The sequence below is a fragment of the Mycosarcoma maydis genome, chromosome 10, assembly GCF_000328475.2.
Source record: "Mycosarcoma maydis chromosome 10, whole genome shotgun sequence".
In the NCBI taxonomy this organism is placed as follows: domain Eukaryota; kingdom Fungi; phylum Basidiomycota; class Ustilaginomycetes; order Ustilaginales; genus Mycosarcoma; species Mycosarcoma maydis.
Window position 1 is genome coordinate 365,271 of NC_026487.1, and position 24,397 is coordinate 389,667.

The 24,397-nt window shown below is 54.3% G+C and overlaps 12 protein-coding genes across 12 annotated transcripts; 6 read left to right on the plus strand and 6 right to left on the minus strand.

Moving 5' to 3' along the window:
* Positions 1-349: 349 nt before the first annotated feature.
* UMAG_03764 (uncharacterized protein) lies at positions 350-855 on the plus strand (the record flags this gene model as incomplete). Its single annotated transcript, XM_011391915.1, has 2 exons — positions 350-560; positions 620-855. 2 exons carry the CDS (start codon positions 350-352, stop codon positions 853-855), a joined length of 447 nt encoding a protein of 148 aa, XP_011390217.1.
* A 338-nt stretch (positions 856-1,193) lies between these two features.
* UMAG_03765 (putative ATP-dependent RNA helicase DBP5) lies at positions 1,194-2,564 on the minus strand (the record flags this gene model as incomplete). The annotated part of the gene is made up of 1 exon (XM_011391916.1): positions 1,194-2,564. The coding sequence occupies one exon, from the start codon at positions 2,562-2,564 to the stop codon at positions 1,194-1,196; it is 1,371 nt and encodes a 456-aa protein (XP_011390218.1).
* Positions 2,565-3,368: 804 nt separating this feature from the next.
* UMAG_03766 (uncharacterized protein) lies at positions 3,369-5,048 on the plus strand (the record flags this gene model as incomplete). The annotated part of the gene is made up of 1 exon (XM_011391917.1): positions 3,369-5,048. One exon carries the CDS (start codon positions 3,369-3,371, stop codon positions 5,046-5,048), a length of 1,680 nt encoding a protein of 559 aa, XP_011390219.1.
* A 71-nt stretch (positions 5,049-5,119) lies between these two features.
* UMAG_03767 (uncharacterized protein) lies at positions 5,120-5,737 on the minus strand (the record flags this gene model as incomplete). Its single annotated transcript, XM_011391918.1, has 1 exon — positions 5,120-5,737. One exon carries the CDS (start codon positions 5,735-5,737, stop codon positions 5,120-5,122), a length of 618 nt encoding a protein of 205 aa, XP_011390220.1.
* A 413-nt stretch (positions 5,738-6,150) lies between these two features.
* UMAG_10661 (tRNA 1-methyladenosine methyltransferase subunit GCD10) lies at positions 6,151-7,842 on the plus strand (the record flags this gene model as incomplete). Its single annotated transcript, XM_011392032.1, has 1 exon — positions 6,151-7,842. One exon carries the CDS (start codon positions 6,151-6,153, stop codon positions 7,840-7,842), a length of 1,692 nt encoding a protein of 563 aa, XP_011390334.1.
* Positions 7,843-8,507: 665 nt separating this feature from the next.
* On the plus strand, positions 8,508-9,221 carry UMAG_10662 (putative nuclear zinc-finger motif containing protein; the record flags this gene model as incomplete). Its single annotated transcript, XM_011392033.1, has 1 exon — positions 8,508-9,221. The coding sequence occupies one exon, from the start codon at positions 8,508-8,510 to the stop codon at positions 9,219-9,221; it is 714 nt and encodes a 237-aa protein (XP_011390335.1).
* A 431-nt stretch (positions 9,222-9,652) lies between these two features.
* Positions 9,653-10,345, minus strand: UMAG_10663 (putative Rho family GTPase; the record flags this gene model as incomplete). Its single annotated transcript, XM_011392034.1, has 1 exon — positions 9,653-10,345. The coding sequence occupies one exon, from the start codon at positions 10,343-10,345 to the stop codon at positions 9,653-9,655; it is 693 nt and encodes a 230-aa protein (XP_011390336.1).
* Positions 10,346-11,078: 733 nt separating this feature from the next.
* UMAG_03770 (uncharacterized protein) lies at positions 11,079-12,656 on the plus strand (the record flags this gene model as incomplete). Its single annotated transcript, XM_011391919.1, has 1 exon — positions 11,079-12,656. One exon carries the CDS (start codon positions 11,079-11,081, stop codon positions 12,654-12,656), a length of 1,578 nt encoding a protein of 525 aa, XP_011390221.1.
* Positions 12,657-13,055: 399 nt separating this feature from the next.
* On the minus strand, positions 13,056-15,272 carry UMAG_03771 (uncharacterized protein; the record flags this gene model as incomplete). Its single annotated transcript, XM_011391920.1, has 1 exon — positions 13,056-15,272. The coding sequence occupies one exon, from the start codon at positions 15,270-15,272 to the stop codon at positions 13,056-13,058; it is 2,217 nt and encodes a 738-aa protein (XP_011390222.1).
* Positions 15,273-17,063: 1,791 nt separating this feature from the next.
* On the minus strand, positions 17,064-18,725 carry UMAG_03772 (uncharacterized protein; the record flags this gene model as incomplete). Its single annotated transcript, XM_011391921.1, has 1 exon — positions 17,064-18,725. One exon carries the CDS (start codon positions 18,723-18,725, stop codon positions 17,064-17,066), a length of 1,662 nt encoding a protein of 553 aa, XP_011390223.1.
* Positions 18,726-19,715: 990 nt separating this feature from the next.
* UMAG_10664 (uncharacterized protein) lies at positions 19,716-21,428 on the plus strand (the record flags this gene model as incomplete). The annotated part of the gene is made up of 1 exon (XM_011392035.1): positions 19,716-21,428. One exon carries the CDS (start codon positions 19,716-19,718, stop codon positions 21,426-21,428), a length of 1,713 nt encoding a protein of 570 aa, XP_011390337.1.
* A 180-nt stretch (positions 21,429-21,608) lies between these two features.
* UMAG_03774 (putative positive effector protein GCN20) lies at positions 21,609-23,918 on the minus strand (the record flags this gene model as incomplete). The annotated part of the gene is made up of 1 exon (XM_011391922.1): positions 21,609-23,918. One exon carries the CDS (start codon positions 23,916-23,918, stop codon positions 21,609-21,611), a length of 2,310 nt encoding a protein of 769 aa, XP_011390224.1.
* Between the last annotated feature and the right edge of the window lie 479 nt (positions 23,919-24,397).

A 24,397-nucleotide genomic window follows, 5' to 3' on the forward strand; every position in this document is an offset into this window, starting at 1 on the left:
GGAGGCTGCGTGGGACGACGAGTGACGAATAGAAACGGCAGAGAGTGCTGCAAATGGGCCTGTGGCTCGGAATGATCGAGCTGAGGACGAGTCGTTTGTGCTGCGAGAAGATGAGTAGGTGGAGAACAAGAAACGGGCCTGTCTGGTAACAAGTCGGTTATTGCTGCTTCTGCTGGCAACGGACCGAAATAGTTGGAAATGGTGGTACGAAGCCGAACGCAACGACGATCGGGCCAGGCTCATAAAAGTGGCAGACAGGAAAGCTGCAAGAAGGAAAGGCAGAGCTGTTCGTGGATGGTGTGGAGAAGAAAGCAGAGATGTGAGGAAGAAAGATAAAGTGAAGGCAAAGATGGAAATGGCGTGCTGTGGATGTTCTGGGATGGCCGAAATGGAAGCGAATGGATCTTCTCAGCCGTTCCTCTCTCTCCCTCGTATTGCAGAGCAAGGCGAGCAACGAATTGCCGGTTGGCGTTCACAGAAGCCGAGTCACCGTGCGAATGAGATTCGTAAAAAACAGACAGATACGCCTCCCGCTGTACATTTAAACAAGGAAAATCGAGGTGTGTTTCACACTGGCTGAGTGCGCAAACTTTCAGGCGAAAATCGATTCGCCACCCAGCCACCCAGCCACAAGCGGAAGGGTCTCTCAGTTCCAACCGCGAATTCAGCACAGCACAACAGCAGTCACTCACGCTCTCCAACGGCCTATCTCCGGTTCGGCTTCGGCTCCGCGCGTTGAAACCCATCGTGGAACTAACAGAGAAGAAAAAGAAGACACGAGAACGAAGCCGTGAGCACGAAGCACGAAGCACGCACGACGTGAGGCCTTCCTCGGCTCAATTACAAATCTCATGACGCACTGGATGCCATCAATGGAAGCGAAGTCTTGACATTGTAGGCAAGAATAACCGGCAGCTCGTGAGCATTGCAAGGCTACAACGTGGCCCTTGACCTTGATAGGCTGCCGTTCAGCAAGAGGGCAAGTTCGGTCGTCCTCCGTGCTTACTTACACACGCACGATGAGACTGAGAGAGAGGGAGACAACACGTGTCCTACCTCATGTCACAACTTAACTGCATACTCGAGCTCTGTCACGATTTAGTCTGCTCCCGATCTGGATCGATGATGGGTATGTTTTGACATTGAGAATCTTCCTTACGGACGCACGTATGCACGCAAGCATAGAAAGGCGCTCATTTGCCAATCTGCTTGAGCGCTTCCTTGATCGTGTATTCCATCTCCTCGAGGTCGTTGGTTGCGACACGGGTGATCTGGCACTTGAGCGCCTTTTCGATCTGGTCCATGTACGACCAACTCTGCTGGTCGTGCACAAAGTTGATCGAGACACCCTTGCGACCGAATCGACCCGTCCGTCCGATACGGTGCAGATACGTCTCGGCGTCTGCTTCGCCCGTCTGCGTCAGCGGCATATCGTAGTTGATCACCAGCGTCACCTGCTGAATGTCAATACCACGTGCAATGACGTTGGTCGAGATGAGCACCTTGCTCTTGCCATCGCGGAACGCATCGATGGTGCGGTCTCGGTCGGCCGTCTCGAGTCGACCGTGGAGCGAGTCGACCTTGTGTCCCTCCTGCGTCATCTTTTGCGCGATGCGGTCGGCGGTTTCGCGCTTGGCGCAGAAGATGATGCTCTGTCCGATGGTGAGCAGGTTGTACAGTTCCACAAGCACTTCGTACTTGTGGTCTTCATCCTTGCAGTCCATGTAGAACTGTTTGATGCCTTCTACCGACAGCTCTTCCTGCTTGAGTCGGATCTCGTTGGCTCCCGGTGCGATGCGGACCGCAAAGTCGTACACGTTGGTAGGGAACGTGGCCGAGAACAGTACCAGCTGACATGACTTGGGCATCGTGTTCTTGACACGGATTGACTGTTCACCCAGTGACTGCTGGTCGAGCATGTTGTCGGCCTCGTCGAGCACGAATACCTTAATGGCGGCCGTATCTATACCCTTGCTCTTGATCATGTCGAATGTCTTGCCTGGTGTACCAATGATGAGCTGCGCCGTGATCTTTTCGCCACGCTTCACCTCGTCTGGCAAGCAGAGGCACGTGGTTACATTGGTAAACTTGGACATGGTGCGTGCCACGTCCATGATCTGACGAGCCAGCTCTCGCGATGGCGCCAATGCAATGGCTTGTGGCTTTTGGAGGTCATAGTCGATGCGCGAGAGCATGGTAAGGATGAAGGCGGCCGTTTTTCCGGTTCCTGATTGCGACTGGCCGATCATGTTTTTCGGTGGGTTCTGGAGGAGCAGCGGCAGTGCCTTTTCTTGGATCTTGGACGGCTTCTGATACTTCATGGCGTAGATGCCCTTGAGTAGATTCTCGTGCAAGCCAAGCGCTTCGAAGCTCTTGGCCGAGTACAAGGGAGAATTCGGATCCGCCTGCTGATCGGCGAGTGTCACCTGAACCTCGTGCGATGACTCGCGCAGATTCGACTCGGCAACATCCTTGCTAGACAAGAGTCCAGAGATGCCCGACGCAATCTCGTTGACGTTGCTGTCGGCGGCTGGTGCCGTGGTCTTGTCTTTGCTTTCGCTCATTTTGTGGTTGTGAGCGGGCTTGAGGGAGGTGTCGAAGCCGGAGTTCTATGAAGGTACTGGGCAGGAGACCTACGGGATATGCACCGCGTGACTGATGTTGAAGTAGAGCAAATCGTTTGCACTTTTCTTCGTGTTGATGTGGAGTGAGCTTTCTTTGTTCGTGCGAATGAGCAAAAGAAGCAGCAGCGGCGGCAAGTCACAGAGTGGATGCAACAGCGTGATCGACCCTGCGTGCTGCACGCACGACGCTACCAAACTCACGACTTACTCACTGACTCCGTGACAGACTCGTGACTCGTGACTGTGACTGCATTTCATCTTCCAATTCACGATTCACGATATTCACGATTTCGGTTGTGAGTATCACGTATCGTGTATTTGAGGCATGGTATGTGTGCTGACTGGGTTCTAACAGCGCAATCGAATTTAGAATTACGTGTCAAGTCGTGAGTGTTGGTTCGCTTGACGCGTGCATGTTCACCGAAAGACGACTCATGACTCTTAACTTCTCAACGCGTAAGTTGGCGCGAGGGGGGAATTTTGACATCTTCCAGAAACCCACACGTCGTGCGTTCATTTCGTGGATTGCACCCTTGCGACAGCTCGAGGCGCATCTGCATCATAGAATCGTCTCTCTCGACACCATCACGAACCCGCGCGAAAAGCTTGATCGAGTCTGGGTAAGCCAGGAAACTAAGCTTTGACGTCGTCTGATCCATGTTTCATTTCTACCCGAGAGAGACAGCAGACCCCAAGGATTGCGCATACGTACAACGGTTGTCGGTGAGAGCATAGCTATCCACCATGGCACCTGCCACGGACCCAACATCCTTCCTCAGGTCATGTTTGCAGAACGAGAAGAAGCTCATCACCTACCGCCTACTCAGCCGCGAGCTGCGTATTCACGTCGATGAAGCAAAGCAGGCGCTCGCTGCATTCTTCGATTCGCACAAGGACAAGTCCCAACTCGACGCTACCTACATCCTGATCGGCAGGTCGGCATTCAGAGAAACTCAGCCCGACGCCGATAAGATAGCGAGAGACAAGGATGAACAATCAGAAGGCGACAAGCTGGTCGGACCTTCTTCGATGTCGAGCTCTTCCACCGCACCTGCTCGTAGCTTCCTCGACTCGCGCGTTACACAGCGCCAAACCAAAGCCAATGTCGAGCGCCAAGTTATCCGTCTCGTTTCGGCAGCTGACTTGGAAAAAGCGCGTTCGTCGTTCGAGCAGATCTCTTCATGCCATATCTACTCAGTATCGCCCGGCCGTCTTCTTGATGCAGCTCAACTAACAGCCGTTCAGCACGACTTGCACACGCAGCAAAAGTATGTAGACAGTTGGCAACAAACGCACCGTGGAGCACAGCTGGGTGTCATTGTCAATCCGAACATCAAGGATAACTATGACCCATCCAAAGGGATCCCAAGTCTGGGCGCTCCCAGTGGGCCCGCCCTTCCTGTCTCTAAAGATAGCAAAACCGCCAACAGCAGTAGCAGCAGCAGCAGCAGCAGCACAGTCACGTCTGCGCTGGGCACACGGCCTTTGTCGACAACGACGACAATCGCGAAGGCGACCACAGCAGCATCATCCGCACCGGTAGGGGGCAGAAAGTCCGGTCTGGACTGGAGCAGAGCCAAGCCCAAAGGATCCGACTCAAAGCCTGCTGCGGCCAAGATCAAGGCGCAGAGCTCGATTCAAAGCGTGCCAGATCACAAAACATTGTTAGGAAGCGATGACGAGGACGAGGACGATGATGACGATGAGGACGACGATAAACCGGCAAAACTCGGTTATGCGGATGAAGACGATCACAATCAAGACGTTACCAAGGCCGAGCTGGTACGAGGTACGGCGCCTCAAGGAACAGGCAAGCGGGCCGATGCGAGATCACAGACCGAAGCGAAGGAAGCTGCGCAGCGCAAGGAGCTCGAAGCCATGATGGATACCGATGATGAGGATAATGACGTGCAGATCGTCGAGCCAAGCGGTGTGAGCACCAGTGGCAACAATACTGGTCAAGGTAAAGATTTGGACCCCGACGTCGACATGGCTGATTCTACCGTCACAGATACCATGGACGGCTCTGAAGCTGCTCCTACTGCGGCCAAACGACGCGTGCGCAAGAAACGCAAGATCGGCACCAAGAAGCTGCGCAGCAAAGACGAGCGCGGATACACGGTCACCAAAACGATTGACGAGTACGAGTCCTATTCTTCGGATGAGTCGGATACGCCTGTCGTGGCAGGCTCGAAGCGTACAAGTGGCGCGACCAAAAAGGAGGCACCGAACAAGCCGGCCGAAGCGAGATCGACATCAGCATCTGCATCGGCAATTCCTGCTCCCAGTGCACCGACCAAACCTACATCAGCCTCCAACAACTCAGGTCCACGCAAACCCTCAGGTGGCACTACGCCAGCACCGGCCAAGAAGGGACAGCAGAGTCTCAACAGCTTTTTCACTCGCAAGCCCAAAGGCAAGTGATGGGACATCCACACTCCTACTGATACAAACGGTTTCTGTTGGCAATACGATTGATTTTGCTGCAAATTAGGCTAGGATGAGGATGCTTGACTAGTCTCTGCGTGTGACGCTGGAGGATCGATCACTGTAGCTGCGGCTTGTGAGGCTGGCTGTGAAACGTCGACAGGAGCAATGTCGGCCTTCTCCCACGGCTTCAATGGTCTGCTCATGGTGGCCTGCGTAGGAGGTTCTTGGTTGATTTTGAGTGGGATGTCGCGAATGCCTGGGATCTGGTCGGTCTTGCCTGTCGTGATGAGCTCTACGATCGCATCGAAGGATGCTGGATACGGTTCCTTGTCTTTCGCTTTCTCGCCGTCCGCTTCTGCGTGTCCGGGTGCGTTTACAGCATCTGCATCGCTCGAGCTGGAACCAACACCGCCAGCACTAGGTATCGAGTCGTTCAACGCCAACCAAGCGGTATAATCAGCATAATCGACCTGATTGCCTGTCTTTTGGGACCAGAAAAACACCTTAGCTCGCTTCTTGGTTTCCTCGATCTGTTCGCGCGCTACACCGGACGACTGCATGGGCCCGATGATGGTCTGTATCCCCGCTTGAAATTCGGGATCCGACTCGTCGAATTGCGCCAATGCTGTGTATATGGTTTGACGGTCGTATGGAACCGCGGGAAGGGATGTTTCGGTCTCCATCTCCAGGTGCTGTGTTGTACAGGTTGATGTATATGCTTGTTGAGTATCAAAGTCAACGTTGACGGATGTGGTGAGTGGCAGCGATAGAACATGGAATCAGTCGTGAGTCTGTAATGCTCGCCAGAGCCGGCCAAACACAAACATGGAAGGCATCGTGTATGGACAAAGCGCTGAAAGCGGCGTCTGCACAGTGTGGAGGTCGATCTCACAGCCAGATATTTTTTCGGGATCGACTCACGACTCGTGACTTTACACGTTAGCTGGTAAGATTCACGATTCGTGATTCGATTCACGATTTTGAGAAGAAACTGCACTGCATTCACGATCTAGGGGGGTTTTTTTTTACCGATTTCCTTCTCCTGCTCGTCTTGGATGTCATTGTCAACATTGTCATCATCAGCTACTGCCAGAACATGTCTTCTGAAGCGTCTCTACAAGCAGCAGAAGCAGGGCTGTTTGCCCCGGCGGAAGCACCAATCATGGCAGAAGCAGGGCCCAGCACCTCGAACCCAACGCCCGTTCACGGCAAGCAGCAATCACGCCCAAACCAACCCAAACAGCGTCCACGCAACTCGAACCCGTCTCACCGCCTCACCTCGGAACAGCTGCGAAGACGACTCCACTACATTGCATCTGGATCGACTGTTATTCTCAAGTTGCCATCTGGACGGACTAAAGCAGCCGAGATCATGCCGGGCAAACAGGTCAGTTTGGGCAAGTTCGGCAGTTTTCAAGCGGACGATTTGATCGGAATGCCGTATGGCTTCACTTACGAAATTCAGCCAGATGCTGCACCAGCAAATCAGAAGGACGGCAGCTTGAAGCAGGACAAGAAAAGTGGAAAGAGGGACGGTGCTTCGGCCAGCGGACGAGGAGGCTCACTGAAACTCGTCATGAACCGAACACTCGGAGACATTGAAACAGAAGCGAGCGAAACCATCGAGACAACAGCCACTAACGAGCACATCAACGACGATGGATGCGCTCAAAAGCTCACGTACGTAGACATCCAAGCACTCAAGGAGCAAGGTATTTCTGGTCGGGAGATCATCGAGCAGCAACTTGCCGGTTCGGAATCGTTTGCCAACCGTACCGTGTATTCGCAAGCGAAGTACGTGGCACGAAAAGAGCAGAAGCACCTGAAGCTGTTCACGCCGCTACAACCAGAGTTTGGCAACGTGTGCGACTTCTGGTTCGACAAGGCGCCAGACAAGATTCGTTGGATCCGCAAGGATGCACTGTCGCAGGTGTTGAGTTTCGGCAGTGTTCGACCGGGTGGGAGGTACCTGGTCGTAGATGGGGTGTCGGGTTTGCTTGTGGGGGCTGTACTCGAGAGGATGGGTGGAGACGGAACTGTGATCGCGATCAACGATGCCGAGTCCCCACCTTCGCTCGACATCTTGGCGTACTTCAACTTGCCTACACAGGTGACCAAGCCCGTACTCAAGGTAATCAACTGGGCCGCTACCGAACAAGACTACGCGCCCGTCTTCTCGAACCAAGACATCAACTCTGCTTCGTCTACGTCGCGTTCCGTCAAGGATAAGCAACGCGATCGTAAACGTCAAGCCACCTTCCGCGAAGTCGACCGCGTTCGCTCCGACTTCTTTGCAGGAGACTTTGATGCCGTCCTCATCGCGTGCCATTACGATCCGATGAGCATCGTGCGTCGGCTGAAACCGCACCTGGGTGGCTCTTCTAGCGTGGTCGTTCACAGTCCATATCTACAACCCCTGGTAGAGGCTCACGCGCAGTTGAGAGGAGATGAGGAGTTCATTAACATCAGCATCACGGAACCGTGGTTGAGAAAGTACCAGGTGCTTCCGGGCAGGACACATCCAGAGATGACGACGAGCAGTACTGCTGGTTTCATACTGCATGCGTTGAGGGTGTTTGGTGAAGAGCAGGCATTGGAGATGCGCAAAGAGTATCTGGTGAGTCTGAAGCAGGGAGGGACGTTCGAGGCAGAAACGGCAGAGGCGACCGGAAAGGACGAAGAGACCGTAAAAAGAGCACCGGAAGACGTGGCTGTAGAAGCCGAGCAAGAGCGTGACGCCAAGCGTGCCAGAACAGAAGGGACGAATGTAACAGGGCCTGTCGCATAGCACGTAGATGCCTCAATCGTGCATTCCTTCTACGCCAAGTCGGAGCAATACTCCTCATGCATTCTTCAACCAGTTCCTATCATATTCAGGCTGTGCAAAATGGTCCAGCTTGAAAAGACACCAGGTATCACCGAAGCATTTTTATCTTCGTCTGCAGCGAGTGCAAGAGGAAGCAGTTACGAGTTTGGGTTTACGTCGTTAGTCACGAGTTGAGGAATACCGTGTCACGTGTCACGATTACATCAATGTTAGATCTATATAGTACACAGTACGAAATATCCCTCGTGCCTCCATCGTTTTCCTCCCAGAGTTATTCACGATTTACTCACGACTTGCCGTTCAAAGCGGTTGGACCCTCTCTTAAGAATTGGCTTCCTGCAGCTCGGTTTTGAATGTCCATCTACCAACCACCACACCACTAACGTCCAGCGCCATCTCCTACAGCATCAACATTCGTTTCCGCTTGTAGAAACCAGTGTACGGGGTATATAATCGGCCGAATTCCTTCTGCTGATCGAACGTGCAGCAGAGCGTCTACCCTGCTCGTATCCGGCGAGCATCTCGAGCACAGCACTTCCTTTGCTAAACACATTCTATACAGCGCAGAGCACTAAGGTCTCAAAAGGAGGACCGCAGCCGGTATGCAGAACCCTTACGTAGTACAAATGTCTTCGTCGTCGTCTACGACCCCGCCATATCCACCCACGTCGTCCGCATCCGCATCCTCAACCACAATACCTGCGCCTACTCCTACAATCGAGGCGGCGGCAGTTAACGGCGTCGTAGCCGGCTCGTCTTCCGATAACAATGTCTTGTTCTGCGTGGTCTGTGCGTCAAACCAAAACCGATCGATGGCAGCACACGCTCTGCTCGCGAAATCCGGCTTCAACGTCACGTCTGCCGGCACAGGTTCTGCGGTCCGCTTACCGGGACCCAAAATCAACCTCCCCAACATCTACCCGTTTGGAACGGCGTACACAGACATCATCTCGGATCTGAATTCGAAAGATCCGCGTCTGTACTGGGCCAACGGTCTTATGACCATGCTGAATCGAAACAAAGACGTCAAACGCGCACCGGAGCGTTGGCAGGAAACTAAATATGCAGCCGACGTCGTCATCACGTGCGAAGAAAGGTGCTTCGATACCGTCTGCGAGGACTTGTTCAGCCGAGGCGCCGAGCTGAATCGACCAGTACATGTCATCAATGTCGAGATCAAGGATAACCACGAAGAAGCGGTAGCGGCGGGTAAAGCGATCCTCGATCTGGCAGAGGCGATAAGAGCCGCAAACGACCTGGATGAAGAGATCGAGCCAATTCTCGAACGTCATCAGGACAAACATCCACATGCCATCTTGCATACTGTGGCGTACTATTGAACTGTCCATCAAGCTCATAACGCTCATGTATCGTTGTTGTGCGTGCAAACGTGGCGTGGCGTGGCACGACTGGGTAGTTGAAGCATAGGGAAAGTATACCATATGACTGAGAGATTGCAGTGAAGAAACATGCTTAGACAACGTGGACAAGGATGTAGAGAGAAACACAAGCTGATGCAACGGATGCGAGCTTGAAGATGAACAGGCCCAAGTGTGGGCTGGGAGACCAACGTGGACCAAGACATGGACGAGGGAGCGAAAATGGTCGTAAGAGGTGTCGGTAAGAGATCGATAGTGATAACGTGTAAGGGCAACAATGGGGCCGCTGAGAGGATGCATGTGTGAAAACGCGGGCCCTACAATAGTGATGCCTGTATGTGCGTCGGCTTGCAGACCGGTAGGATCAAGGCTGTTTCTGGTGATCCTCGCCATCACAGCAAAACGCACTTCTTTTTGGCGCCTCCAGCTCCACCTACACCAGCCCTTCTTGCCCAGCCTTTCTTTCTGCACGCCTCTCGAATTGCGGTATCAAAGACATTTTGTACTCCGTCCTTGGTCTTTGCCGAGCACTCGACGTACTTGGCCGCTCCAATCTCATCCGCTACATGCTGTCCCTGGGCTGGCGTGACCGGTTTCGTCCCCTGTGCCTGCAACATGGCCAAACTGTTCGCGTCCTTCCTCAGATCTGTCTTCAAGCCTACCAAGAGGATCGGCACGCCTTCGCAAAAATGGTTGATCTCCGGGAACCATTTGTCCTGTACATTCGCGAGACTTGTCGGGAAGTCAACGGCGAAGCAAATCAGAATCACGTCTGATTCCGGATACGACAGCGGTCGCAGGCGATCGTATTCTTCCTGCCCTGCTGTATCCCAGAGCGCTAGCTCGATGGTCTTGCCTTCAAACTGGATGATAGGCACGTAGTTTTCGAAGACGGTAGGTACGTATTCTTGTGGGAACTTGTTTTGAGAGTAGACTATCAAGAGACACGTTTTGCCACAACCACCATCACCAACGACGACGAGTTTCTTTTTGAGATCGATCATAGGCCGTCCGGGAAGCTGCTGGATCTGACCTTGACCCGGTGGTGCATCTGACAGCGTAGAGCCACTGTTGTAACCGTTCATGGTGAGCCGTTACGGAGAGTGAATGTGGGAGGCGTACGATGTGCGGCGCGGTGGCAATGTTACAGAGAGGTCTTGAACAGCTTTACGGCAGGCGAATGTGGTGCGAATGCGGTTGGAACCTGGTTCGATCAAGGCGGGAACGATCAAGGCAAAAAAAAAATGCGCGTAGTTGCAGCAGTCGGCCAAGGGCACGCACCTGCCAGTTATCAATCGTAATACGAAGATGATTCGGAGCAAGTTTCAATACGACGGTGTAGAGGAGATGAATGAGGTGGATGGGGTTGACGAGAAGAATGCAGTGAACTGTTGGTCCGTGGTCGTGAAGAGCAACAAGATGCAGTGAGACAGAAGATGCATATCGATGGCTCCCTCTCAACTCTGACTCTTTCCGAGTCTATTTTTTGACACTCGTGACGCTCAACAGGATATTCACGATTGCAGTTACTCTAGTCACGCAGCGTGCGTCGCAAAGCCGAGTGTTTGTTGTGTACGTTTGTACGTGCGAGCCGTGAGCGCGCGGCGACCGTGTCACATGTGTTGGAGTGTTGCTCTCTCTCACCTCGCATAAGCCCGATTGGTAACCAAATCGGGCTTTGCGCGCGTCTTGCCATTTCAAGATTCGTGATTCTCCCTCATGACTCACGACTGCTGTTGCTTTCTCTCTCACCTTTGATCACGCATTGCACATGCTACGCGGGGGTCGACCTGAACAACGAAGGCACGCACTTGGAGTATGGCTGATCTGGCACTTGACTACGGCCCAGCCGATACGGGCGTGCCCACAGCCGTTCCGATGCAGGATGAAGCTATGAAGGAAGACGTGCCGCACTCGGAGCCTGGATCACGCTTCTACGCTCTTCCTACGGACCAGGCTGTGGAAGCAGGAGCGCAACGTGGGCCAGAACCTCTGTCCGGTGCCGAGTCCAACCTGGACGATGCTGCACTCGTCGGTGTCGAACCGCCTACAGAGACACCCGATCCTCCCGCGGTCGAAGGAGGTTCCGACATCCTTCTGGATACGCTTCTCATCGAGGGTCTGCCCATCACACAACTCTCAACATCGCGTCTGTTTGCGTACCTCACTCACTTTGGGGCTCAACCTCTAGGTCTGGAATGGATCGACGACCAGCGGTGTAAAGTTGTCTTTGCGGACGAACGATCGGCACGTCTCGGGTTGGAATACCTCGTTCCACCGTCCAATGCCGACGAGATGCAGTCGACCGAAATCGACAATGCTCCTCTGCCCAACATGGATACCCTGCTCGAATACGACCCAGATTCTTGGCATTCGGAATACATCACATCGCTCGTCACTCCGCGAAAAGCGCACCGCATCCCTGCCAAACTCTACAACCACATTGAACGACAAGCCGCGCTTGTAGAGATGGAACAACGCAAACGAACTCAGGAAGCGGTCTCTTGCCTGCCAGACGACGTACCAGAGATCTACCGTGAGATGGAGGAAGCGGATTGCAAAGCGGGCGAGACTCGGGAAGTGCGAGATCTAAACAAGCTGCGTTCTTCGCTTTGGCTGCGCCATGCGGTGAGCGGCGTGGACCGCAAAGAGGCGCGTGCGTCAACACGAAGTCAGTGGTACAAGAGACACGGCCATGAAGCAGGTAGAGAGATTGTTCCCAAGCTGTTGCAAGTGGGAGAGGTGAAGGAGAGCATCGAGTTGTTCCCGGATTGGAAGCCGAGCAAAGCGTCGCAACAGAGCCGCGACGATCGAAAGAGTCGGATGCAACAGCTGGATTCTGAATTGGAAGGATACCTTGCTTCGAGGAATGCGGATGCGGATGCGGAACCGGAGAGGAGACCGGGCGAAATGATGGCGGATGTGATTGATGATTCGACAAGGAGAGAAGGCGATCTGATGGATCGTTTCACGTCGTCACGACGCAGCGGCAGAGGTCATCGGCACGACCGCACCGTCGAAGCTGACATCGACCGATGGACACACGACGCATACGAGTCGCTCGACCACGACCGCTCGGACCACCGTCGAGCATCCCGACGCGCTCGCCCCACGCGCAACAACTTGGCCTCCATGGACGATGAACTTGAACAACTTGGCCGCTCACGACGCGACCAGCACCAACGCGAACTCTCCCCGTCCCGTCGACCCTCACACTCCCGCTACGATACCGACCAAAGTGCTGGTCGAGTCAAAGTCAAAGGAAGAGGCAGAATGAAGGCTCCTGGCTTTGACGATCGCTGGAATTCCTCCCAGGACACTTCGAGATCCGGTAGCAACCTACTGGATCGTATCGGTCACGCAGCCAAAGGACCACTCGCCGATCGCTTTGCTTGAATCCCTCCTCCTCCGACCTAGCACATTCGTAATTCGTAATTCGTAATTTGTGATTTGTGATTTGTGATTTGCTTTTCTCAGCCTGTATTACCAAACCCGTAATTCTACTCACGCTGTCGCAATATTTTGCGATTGGTTGGCGCGGCCACCCACATGCCAAGCTCTGGTCCGTTACACCTTTGAACCCTGCCCAGTCTTTGCCGCACAGATAGCAGGTGCTGCCCTATCCTCCTTCATCATCAAGGATCCACAGACAGACTCAGAAACACGTCCCCTCTCACGCCTGGCAGAGCTTCTGTTCACAACAATCACAAACGTTGACTGCAATGCTTCTGTTCTGTTATTACTGATGATACGAACGGCGCAAATGATCGAGGGAGAACGATGCAATGGCAAAACTCAAAACTCCAACGGTTCCTGCGTTGTCGCTTGTTCCGACGAATGGTACTTGGTGGGGCTACCGTTGATGTGTAGTTGGAAGCCGGCGTGGGCTGGCGGTGGGGGCGAGGTGGTGCTGCCGGTGCTGCTGGTGCCGGCGGTGGGGACGCGAGAGCGAACGGCAAAATTGCGGGAATCCGAAGAGCCGGGTGTAGGCGGTCCGCGAGGTTGACGGAGCAAGGTCGAATGAGTAGGCGATGAGGTGTGGCTCGAGCCCTCAGGTGCGTTGACGTTGGTAAGTGATGGGACAGGCGGAGCATCAAAGGGCGAGGCAAAGAGGTTCTGGAGTCCGGCAGCTCCGCCAGTAGCGGTGCTGTTGCTGTTGCTGTTGCTGTTGCTGTTGTTGCTGCCATTTTGCGTTCGACGACCCATGGTGGACGAGTAGCCATCGCGCAGATTCGAGTTGGACTTGCGCGCGGCGAGACTGCTGCTACCGTTGCTCGAGTGGAGGTAGCCGTTGGCAGCGCTGTAGCCGGTGGAACCGTCGCGATCACGCTTCATGTCCGGAGCTGACTTTTTCAGACGCAGACCCGCTCGACCTGTGGTGGCGGCGCTGCCGGGACCCAAGAAACCGCCGGTGGCAGCGGCGTCGATGCCTGTTGAGCGTTGTGCACGGCCAATTGTGGATGCCTGGCTGCGAAGCGGGCGTGCTTGAGCGTGAACGTCATTCTTGGTGACAATAGCGTATCGCTCATCGCCGTCGCCCATCGAATAGTGGAAGAGGCCGAGCCTTTGGGCGACCAGGTGTACGGTCCGACGCTCGAGCGGCGTGAGGCTGCGCGAGAAGGCGAGCTCGTCACGCATGCGGTCGTCTTTGAAGAGAAGCACGCGCGAGTAGATCTCGAGTGTAGCTGCATCGTTGAGATCGAGCTCTTCCTTCTTGGCTGCAGCAGCACCTGCAGCGGCACCGAACTGGTTGCTTGCCCCGACACCAGGGTTGCTTGTGGAGGATGAAGGTCCTGAGGGTCGCTCCACTGCAGCTGCGAGACGCTGCGACGAAGGTACCTTTCTGAGCGAGTCGGCAGTTAGGGGAGCGATGACACTGCCATCGTAGACAGCGTGTTGCAGACCGCTGATAGCGGGATCGGCCGAGTAGGCATCGTTTGCGGCGAGATGGCCGTTGCTAGCGTTGTAGCCGGGCATCAAGTAGGCGTGGGCGGTGTACTCGTCGTTCTGCCGACGTCGCTCCTTTTCGAGCTGCATGCTCTGCATGCGTTTGATGGCCTTTTCCTTTTCGATGCGTTCCTTTTCGCCGGCTTGAAGCACCTTTTTGTACTCGACGCGGAGCTTGCGGCCACTGACATCAAAGCCATTGAGCGCAGCCACAACGGCGTCGGCCTCTTCTGCGCTGCGGAAGTTGGCAAAGGCAAGACCACGGAAGACGCCTTGGTCCATGTGATAGTTGAAGGCATAGGGCATTGGGATGCCGAGATCCTCGATGATCTGGAGGAGCTGCTCCTTTTTGACGCTGAAGGGGATGTTTTTGACGACGATGGCGGTCGGAATGACATCATCGTCGCCATTGTTGTTGTTGTTGTTGTTGGCGGCGGCGGCGGCGGCGGTCTGTGCGATGGGATCGTGGTAGGACGGGAGCGAGCCCATGTTGTTGGGTGGCGAGGTGCCAGCGGGTGGGACGAGTGAGGAAGGATCTTGAGAGCTCCACTGAGCGGGGATGGCAGCACGGCTGGGAGCCTTGCGAGGAGCGTTGCTGCTGGAACCAAAGTGAGCTGAAGAGATGCTGGAGCTTGCCATGCTGCCGGGAGCAAGGCTTTGACCAAAGCTACCAAAGGCGCCGTTGGCAGCGAGACCGGCGGCGGATCCGATGGAGCTGGTGAAGGTCTGACCAGCGGAGGAAGGGTTGGAGGTGGAGGTGTTGGGTGAAGAGGGGAAGAAGCGTTCGAAGCGGGCAGCAGCGCTCTGACCGATCGAGCCATCCGACGGAGCGGTGACAGGGTGAGAGGCACCTATGCTGGCAGTGTGGTAGCCATGTTGACCGTGTAGATCCGTGGTGAGGATGGTGGGCGAACGGAGCGATGTGGACTCTGTGTGACGCGTGGGAGAGGAATAGGGCTGGTGTAGTTGCTGTTGTTGCTGGTGGTGCAACTGCTTCCTAGGATCCTGCTGAGCGTCGCCGAGGTTGAGGCCTCGAAAGGCGTGATGAACGGAATCGGTCGACATCATGATCCTTCGATTTGAAACCAAGTAGCCAGGGTGAGCGGATGGTCAAGCGATGACGGAGCGGGTATGATTGCCACGAGATGCTGGCGTTGGGTGTTCTAATGGTGGGCGAGCGGAACCAAGCAAAGAGCGATGCGAGGGGGCAAAATGCAAGTAACGAGGCCTGTGTGGTGAGACGTGAATGAGTAGGAACGAACAAGGACGGCAGACCGAACGGCTGATTGGCAAATGTGATTCGTGTGTATGTGAAGCAAGGGACCAAAAAAAGCTTGGAGGAAGAGTCGTGATGTTGCAAAGCGATGCGATGAGCGTTAGAAAGCGTACGTTGCGAGTCGTTAGAAAACTTGAGCTTGAAGAACCAAGAATCCGACCACCGGGAGGAAGCGCAGTGGAAGCAAAGCGAGGAGTAAGAAGATGGATGATGGAGAGCAAGACGCAGCAACGACGACTAAGAAAACACGAGAGCCAAGTATCGAAAGCTAGAGGCGCAATTCTGAGTTGACTCACGACTGTGCTGGCATGGCTCACGCACGCACAGAGTCGCAAAGTTGCAGCAATCGTGAATCACAATCACGAATCTGAATCGTGAATGACTGAGACAAAGTCACGAGTCGCGAGTGTGAGTGTCAACTGCGCAGGCGCAAGACGGCGGCGCAAACGCAGCGAGCGGACTGTGGAATTTCAGCCAAGGATAGATTGACAGGCACGAGTTGTGATGTTTAGAAAAAAAAAAAAGGGGCGAACAGCGCTCTGTTCCACCCACTCAGGGGTCACAACTTTTACTAATCGTGAATATAACTTGAAAGCATCCAAAAACTTCACGCTTGATTGGGAACTTGGCCAGCCCAATCGTGATTCACGAGTCACAAATGTGCTGGTGACTGCTGAGCTTCAACGGCATCTAAAGACCCATACTCCACGTGATTCAGTCCTGTGACTTGTTAGTCTCACTTGTCAAAGTGGCCCGCTGGAGCGTTGAGAGGTGAGCCGAGTGCATTCACGATTGGTTTGACGTGTGGGATGCTGGACACAGAGCTACATAATCACCTCCCACACGTCCCCCCTTTTCTTTTTCTTTTTTTTCCACTCACCACTCGATCCAACCACGAACTTCTATATATCTTAACCTGTAAGAGAAATCCACCAGATAACTCACGACTATCAAAATATCACAACCAAGTGGATTTACGTTTCTTTGAATTTTCAGAATCTACAGAAAGTGCCAGTACAGGCAGCAGTCGTCACATTCGTGATCTACTGTATATACTCGAGCTTGTTTTGACGGTTTTTGTAATAGAAGCTACGGTGGTTCGACAGTGAACGGTCTGGCTCACGCTGTCATGTGTCGCTTCTCAAAGAAAGGGTGAGACAAGAGTTGAGCAATTCACGATGGGCGCTGCTGCAAGAAGCCCCTTGCCTGTTCCAGAGTCGTGAGTCGTGCCACGCTGTCATGCACAGCGCTCGCTCGCGCTTTGCATTTGCGTCGATGCACAGGACGCCGATCCACTCCCTCATCCTGTCGTGCTTGGATAGCACGGCGTACCATTCGGGATTCGGGATTGTGATTCAGAAGGACTGGTCTGAAGAGACATCCCTTAGGTTTCAATCAGAAGGCAGAAGGCAGAAGGCAGAAGGCAGAAGGCAGAAGGCAGAAGGCAGAAGGCAGAAGGCAGAATGCACGCAAATCGAATTCATCGCTGAGCTCCATTGATAGGTACACAGATGATTTCCTTCTCGACAAGTTCAGTTCTGGCCCTCTGGGGTTTCGCTTTGTTGTTCGTCCTGACTCTCTCAAGCACGCACCGTCGAAACCAGCGAATCATCCAGGCAGCCGCTGTGCTGCAGATGAGCCATGACACCTCCGACCAGATGAAGCGAGCCAGAGACCAGGCAGTCGACACCTTGCCCTTCTCGTGCTACCTCCATCACATGGTCGTGCATCGCTTGGATGCTGGCTGTGATGCGCACCTTGGTTGACGACTCCGGTACCAACTGCTTCCACGTCTCAGCCAGCTGGTTTTGCACCGTCAGATTGACCAGGTCCTTGTCGTCAAGCAGCTTGGATGTCAGTTCCGACGACCACCCACCTCCTTCAAACGTGATGTTGGTGGTAAAGATGACCTCGTCAAAGTAATCCTTGGCCCGTCGATATTGGCAGCCTGTCTCGTCGCCAGCAAGGCTCTTCTCGACAGTGTCGAGCACAGAGGAGAGCAGCTCGTGTGCGCTACGTCCGTTGGTGCAGTTGAACACGAAAATGCGTCGATTGCGCTTCGACTGTGCTTGACGCGGCTGGATCGTGGTAAACCATTCAAGACAGACGCCGAGCGAGTCGGTCGTGTGTGCTCCGTCCAGATACCAAGTCAATCCCAACTCTTGAAGCGAGCTGCGCACCGTTTGGCACCTTCCTGGCCATCTCGCCTCTTCCAAGCCCTTTTTCTGCCAGCTCGCTAGCACGTCACTCTGGCATGTTGAGGCACGATGCGATGTCTCCTTGAACATGGCACGCCCTGCTTCGGAATCTAGATACGTATTGACCAGCTCCAACGCCACACTCGCATTTGTACGCTGATGAAATCCGGGTAGACCCAGGCTGACCGTGTCGACATCTGATCTTCCCAGCGCATCCACATCCGACTGAAACGCGGGATGCAGATTGACAATCTTGAGATCGCTCACGCCCACCTGGTTGGCTACCTGTTTGACTTGCTCCAACGCCTTACCCGGCTGTTGCGCCCAACATACCGCCGGCGCCTGTGGTTTGAAGATGCCTGCTTTCTGTACAGCGATCTCTTCCACCGTGTTGCCAAGAATGGCAGTGTGATCCAGTCCGAGCTGGGTGATGCCAGCTACCACGCATTTGGGGACAATGTTGGTCGAGTCGTATTTTCCACCGATGCCCACCTCCAGAATCACCGGCTGAACGCCTTCACTCAGAAAGATGTGGAACGCAAGCAGCGTCAAGAAGCGAAAGTAGACCGGTCGCAGCGGAGTAAGGTCAAACTTGCGCGTCGGGTTTTCCGAGAGCCTGTCCCAAACCTGCCAAAAGTACTTTGTGAACAGCTCGTGCGTTACCGGCTGGCCATTGATGCGAATACGTTCGCGAACGCTAGTCATATGAGGTGAGGTATACAGTCCTACTTTTGGCTTCGCAGAGGCATTGACAGGAGTAAGTTGGCCAAGCAACGAATCAACGAACGCGCAAGTGCTGCCTTTGCCCTTGGTGCCAGTAATGTGAATGACGTTGAGACGGTTGAGATCCGAAGTGGTATAGCCGATGCGTTCCAGATACTCGACCATCTCGGGAATGGCAAAATCGAGCAGCCTACCCCCCGACTTGCGCAACGCCTCAATGGTGGCCGCATTACTCTGCAGCGAGTTGAGCGCGTCAATGGCGTCATCGTAGGTGCGAGCTGCACCCGTGTTGCTGCTCTTGACTTGGATTGATGTCGACATTCGTGCAACGCCGCCCAGATGAATCGCAGCACTGTATCTCCTAGTAACTCCAACTTGTGCCAGTAGGGGTCGGAAAGCAGTCGCAAGCCTCGAATGACCACGCAACAAAGGGCAAGTACGGCGTGGTGCCAGTGACCAAAAAGTTGCACCCTTCATAAAACTTTGTGATGTGGTCACAGAGCACGTCGAAGCAGCGTTACGACCGAAGAGCACCGTCGTTACGCAATAATTCGGGGCCTAACGCACTTCGAAGGCCGTATGGTGCTGCTTGCAAGCGACAGCGTGACAATGGTATGTGACCAAGAAGGGGGAGCAGATTTGGCTTGCACGAGTCATCCATCAGTGGACCCTGCGAGATTTCTTCTTGACTGACTCGGTTCGCGAATCACGAATCGTGAATCGCACGTTGCGCCGCCCATGGTCTGTAAATGAGGCATGTGTGAAAAGAGTGACATAACAAATTGGTTATTTTGTCACGTGGCACCCCAGACACGACGACGTGAGTTCAGCGGGGCCCCAAAGGCGTGTGGCGCTCGAACAGAGGCAACCTTGGCGCTTCGTGCTTGCAGCTACAGAATCGTGAACCTGACTGAGCTTGTTTGGATGCGTGATGTTTGCAGCTGAAAGTGACTCTCGCGGCTAGATGTGTTTGCGCGACGCTGAGTTCAAAGGTGCATTTCGAGTGTTACCCCCTTTGGCCCGTCCATTCGTGAATCTGTGATTCTGTGTTTTACGCTTGCTCAAGCCCATGCGTGGTTGTGCTCTTTCGATGCCAGCTGAGGAAAGTGAGACAGGCCAAGTAGGCCATCGACCTTTCCACGATCGACCTTGACATCTCTCCAGTCCTACTCTTGTAACGCTATTCCCTTTCCCGCGACCACATCTCTGCCCCCAACACCACCCTTAGATTCCTTTGCTCGGAGTCACCCCGCATTTCGTTCAATTCACAACCACGTTCACAGCAACTAGGGCTTTGGGCGACCAAACGATATGGTCGACTCGGACAAGAAAGGTGCGACCATTGCTGCCTCGCCCGCAAACGGCGATGATTGCACACAGCTACACGAAGAAGAATCGAATCGCCAACGCATCGCTTCCATCGCCAGCCGCTTCGGCGGTCTTGCAGCACAAGCATCCTCGCAAGCCGCTCAGAAGGGCGCCGAGACCGCTATCGAAGCTGGACGCCAAGTCACCAAAACAGCCAATTCGGCTCGCAATGCTGCTGCAACTCAGACCGCAGGTCTCCTCCAAGCTATGGCGCTGTCCACCAAGAATGCACTTTCCGATAACGACAAATCGTCCGGAAAGGCGTGGTACGAATACGAATCGCCGCTGCAGGCACGTCGTCGTCTGGCAGAGTACGAGTCGCCACTCCACGCTCGTCGACGTCTGGCAGCAATTGCGTCTCAGCTAGGATTGGCCACCTCGTCAGCCAAGCAGGCACCCAGCCTACTGAGTGCTTTATCGTCTTCGACCCCCCCGCACTCTTCTTCATCTTCCACCAACAAGCCAGCGAACACCTCCTCAGAGGAGAAATGGGCTACTGCGACACTACCAGACTACCGTCAGCTTCCATCGGAAGGCGGATGGCCTGGGTGTGCATGGGACGTGTGGGGTCGTGGAGATCAGTTGGGCACCATCAATCTGCTTACCGAGTCCGTGATTCTTCGGGCAGCCAAGGACGAGATCAAGGTAGGGCGCACCGTATCGCTCAACTGGCCCGTTCACCTCCCCGCTGAACCTTTCTTTCGGCGTAAAGCGCTGACGCACAAGCCGTTTGGAAAAGGCGGTGCGGCCTATACCGACCCTCGCGATGCCTATGTCGCCAGCATTCGAGCCACCAACCCGGACGTGACGGTACGCGAAGACACCAAGGTGCCCGTCAGCGATGAGATGCTCGAACTCAATACGCAGAGCGGCTCGCAATGGGACGGCTTCCGTCACTTTGGTCACATGCCGCTCAACGTCTTCTATGGAGGTGCATCGCGTGCGAGCATTCAAGACTCGTTTGACGACCATTCGCCTCAACCAGCCGATCCGCAATGTTGGAACTCGGACGAGGCGAAAAAGCGCAACGCGCTCGGCATCCATCATCTTGCACAGCACGGCATTTGCGGTCGAGGTGTGTTGCTCGATGTGTTTGAGTACCTTTCGCATCACGGAACAGATCATGTCAAGCGTGACGACTATGAATGGTCGCACTGGTCTGGCTATGGTGGAGGCCAAGGATACGATCCATGCACAGGTTTCAGGATCACGGTCGCCGATCTCATCGCCACGGCCAAACATCAAAACGTCAGCTTGCGTCGTGGTGACATCTTGCTCATCCGATCCGGCTTCACGGCGAGGTACTATTCTCTGAACCCAACCGAACGAGCTGATTGGTCCAATCCTGAAGGGGGAATGGCATTTGCAGGCGTTGAACAGGGCGAAGAGATGAAGGAATTCATGTGGAACAATCACTTTGCCGCGGTTGCCGGTGACAGCCCAGCGTTCGAGGCGAGACCTACGAGGCAGGGAGAGTGCATGCTGCACGAAACGTTTCTGGCGATGTGGGGGATGCCTATCGGCGAGTTGTTCGACTTGGAGGGTTTGGCGCAGACGTGTCGCGAGATGGGCAGGTGGACTTTCTACTTTACCAGTTGGCCATTAAACCTGTTCGGTGGTGTGGCGAGTTGTGCTAATGCTAGTGCGACGTTCTGACGATCTGACGTTCTGAACAGTGACACGGATCAAGCGCAAGTGGCGCACTCGGGAACATTTTTGCTTCAGGTTTGGCCACACACGAATCGTGAATGTACATGTTGATAGATTTCACAGTGTGTGGAGAGGCGGGATTAGAACTCTGCATTACTGAGACATTGAGCGACGCTGAAATTGGGCTCAAGGGCGAGCGGCGCGATCCTTGTTCTTGGACAAGATGATGCGCTTGTACTCTGCGACATCGCCGTGGAACTTTTCGACCTTTCCGTCGTCGACGACCCACAACTCGTCGAGACAGTTATGAATGAAAGTTTCGTCGTGCGAAATGCAGATGACGCCGCCGTTGAACTTTTTGATAGCCTCGCAGAGCGCATCGAGACCCTCTGTATCCAAGTGGTTCGTAGGTTCGTCGAGAAGCAAGACGTGCGGACGCATCATGGAGATGTGTGCAAAGGCGACACGCGATTTCTGACCTCCGGACAGCGTAGCAATTTTCTGAAGCCCAGTCATGCCTTTGATTCCAAAAGCGCCCAGGTGCGAACGGTACTCCTGCTCGGTCTTGCCAGGATACTTGGACGCGAGAAACGTCACTGGATTCGCGTTCAGATCGAGCTGATCGATATGGTGCTGCGAAAAGAATCCGACACGCAATCGACTGTTTCGCTTCTGGTCTCCTTGCAAAGGCGTGATCTCTCCCATGAGTAACTTCATCAGCGTCGACTTACCCGCACCGTTAGGACCGACTACCGCAACACGCGATTGCTGCGTAATGTCAAAGTCGACATTCTTGAGCAAGAGCCGTTCCGGTCGGTAGCCAAACGTGACGTTGCTGATCTGGAGCAAAGGCAATGGCAACTTATCCGTCTCGGGTAGACGGAAGTGTACCACATCGTCGTCTTCGGGAGGTTCGATATTGGGTAGCTTTTCGAGCTGCTTGATCTTGCTCTGCGCCTGCGCGGCACGGTTGGCATTCACCCTCCATCGATCGATGAATGCTTGCAGCTGTGCACGCTGCAATTGCACCGCCTCGTACTCGCGCTGCTGATTGCGACGTCGTTCTTCGCGCGTCTGGTAGAATTGGTCGAAATTGCCTTTGTAGTAGTCTAGCCGTTCGCTGTGCATATGGATAATGTCCGTGGCGACGCGGTTGAGGAACGCCCGATCGTGCGATACGACCAACAGCGTGCCTTGGTAGTCGTTGACAAAATAGTCTTCGAGCCAGGCGAGAGCATTAAGGTCCAAATGGTTCGAAGGCTCGTCGAGCATGAGCAAGTCCGGTTTGCAAAACAGGGCACGTGCGAGCGCCAGACGCATCCTCCAACCACCGGAGAAGGTTTTTGTTGCGCGCGACTGATCCTCCGTCTTAAAACCAAGACCGTTGAGCAGCGATGCGGCTCGTGCTGGACCGGTTTCAGCCTCCATATCGACTAACTTGGCTTGCACTTCGCCGAGGCGAGACGAGAGTTCTTCTCGCTTGATCTCACGTTGTCGCGTCGGCATGTCGACTGCCGAACCACGTGAAAGACCAGCAGTAGCAGCAGCGTCGTCGTCGCCATCAGTGCCACTTGCTTGCGCAGCAGCGGCGGCATTGGCAGCAGCAACGGCAGCTGCAGCAGATTCCTCGAGCTTCTGAAGCTCGGCATTGATTTCGGCTTCCTCCTGCATCAGCTTCTCTCGCCACACATCGGCCTTGAGAACGCTCTCAATGGCCGACGTATCGTCACCGACGATCTCCTGCTCGACGTAGAGGATCGAGATCTGCGTGGGGATGGGGATCTCTCGCAAAGCCATGTTGCGCAGCAGAGTGGATTTGCCCACACCGTTGCGACCAATAAGACCAGCCCTGCGTCCAGCCTTGATTGTGAGCGTAGCGTTGGAGAGGATGCGATTGCTGCCAAAGTTGACGTCGATGTTGGGTAGATGAATGTCTTTGTTCTTGCCCTTGTTTCCGATGCTTTCGAGCGGGTTGACTTTGAGGAAAAGCTCTTCGTAGCTCGCCTGCTGCCTGGATTGCTCCACCAGCTTACTCGATTCGTATAGATCGCGTTGCGCACGCTTGGCGAGCTTGGCACGTGTCTTGGCCTCCTGCTTTTCGAGCTTCTTGACGTCGACAGTGGAACGGTTCTGCTTGGTAGTTCCGAGCGCGATATCTACGCCGCCGGCGGAATCGAAGCCGGATGTACGTGACATTTCCGTATTGCGCATATCGACGACCTTGTCGAGACGGGTGAGACCAGAGGCGTTGGCAACGCCAGCATCGTCTGAAAGCTTTGACTGAATGAGCTCAAGCAGCCTGGGAAGCAGATCATGTACCTGTTTCGAGGAAGAAGGATCCGAGATGCAAGCCGATTCGAGCATCGGTTTCACCACAGACTCAAAGAGGTTCTCGGTAGGGTCGTCGGCAGCATCATTGATGTACCCGTCCAGATAGTCGACCACGGGGTCATCAAGTTGTGGCAGCGCCTTGCGAATGAGCGTTGCTGCAGCCATGTTTGCTGAAGAGGCTGAACTGCTATATAGTAATGCTTGTCCGGGGGGAATGAGCGAGACGACGTTGGCACGACTTAAATGTACATGTCCAAGACCCTTTCGTGTTTCCTTCTTCTCAGTTTCCTTTTTTTCCCCTCTCTGTGGACTCGGTAGGCGTAACGGGCGCGGTCGTAGGGTTGCTGTGTTAAATTTCAGCATGCTCACCAACTTTGACTAAGCCGCCGCCACAAAAACAAGGGAGGAGAAGAAAAAAAAAAAAAAAGACAAAGACAAAGCGCGATCGGAGGTGTTGCTCAAAGCACGGACCTGGCTACAGTTGGCCAAGAAGCGAAATCACGGAGCGGAATGACGTGAATTTTCATTTTTGTAAACAATCACGAATCACGAATCCTCCACTTGTCATCGAAGAAGCGATCGTGCTCCATGGCCGTCTGATGGCCAATCGTGAATCCAGCGAGGGAATCCAGAATTCATCAGGA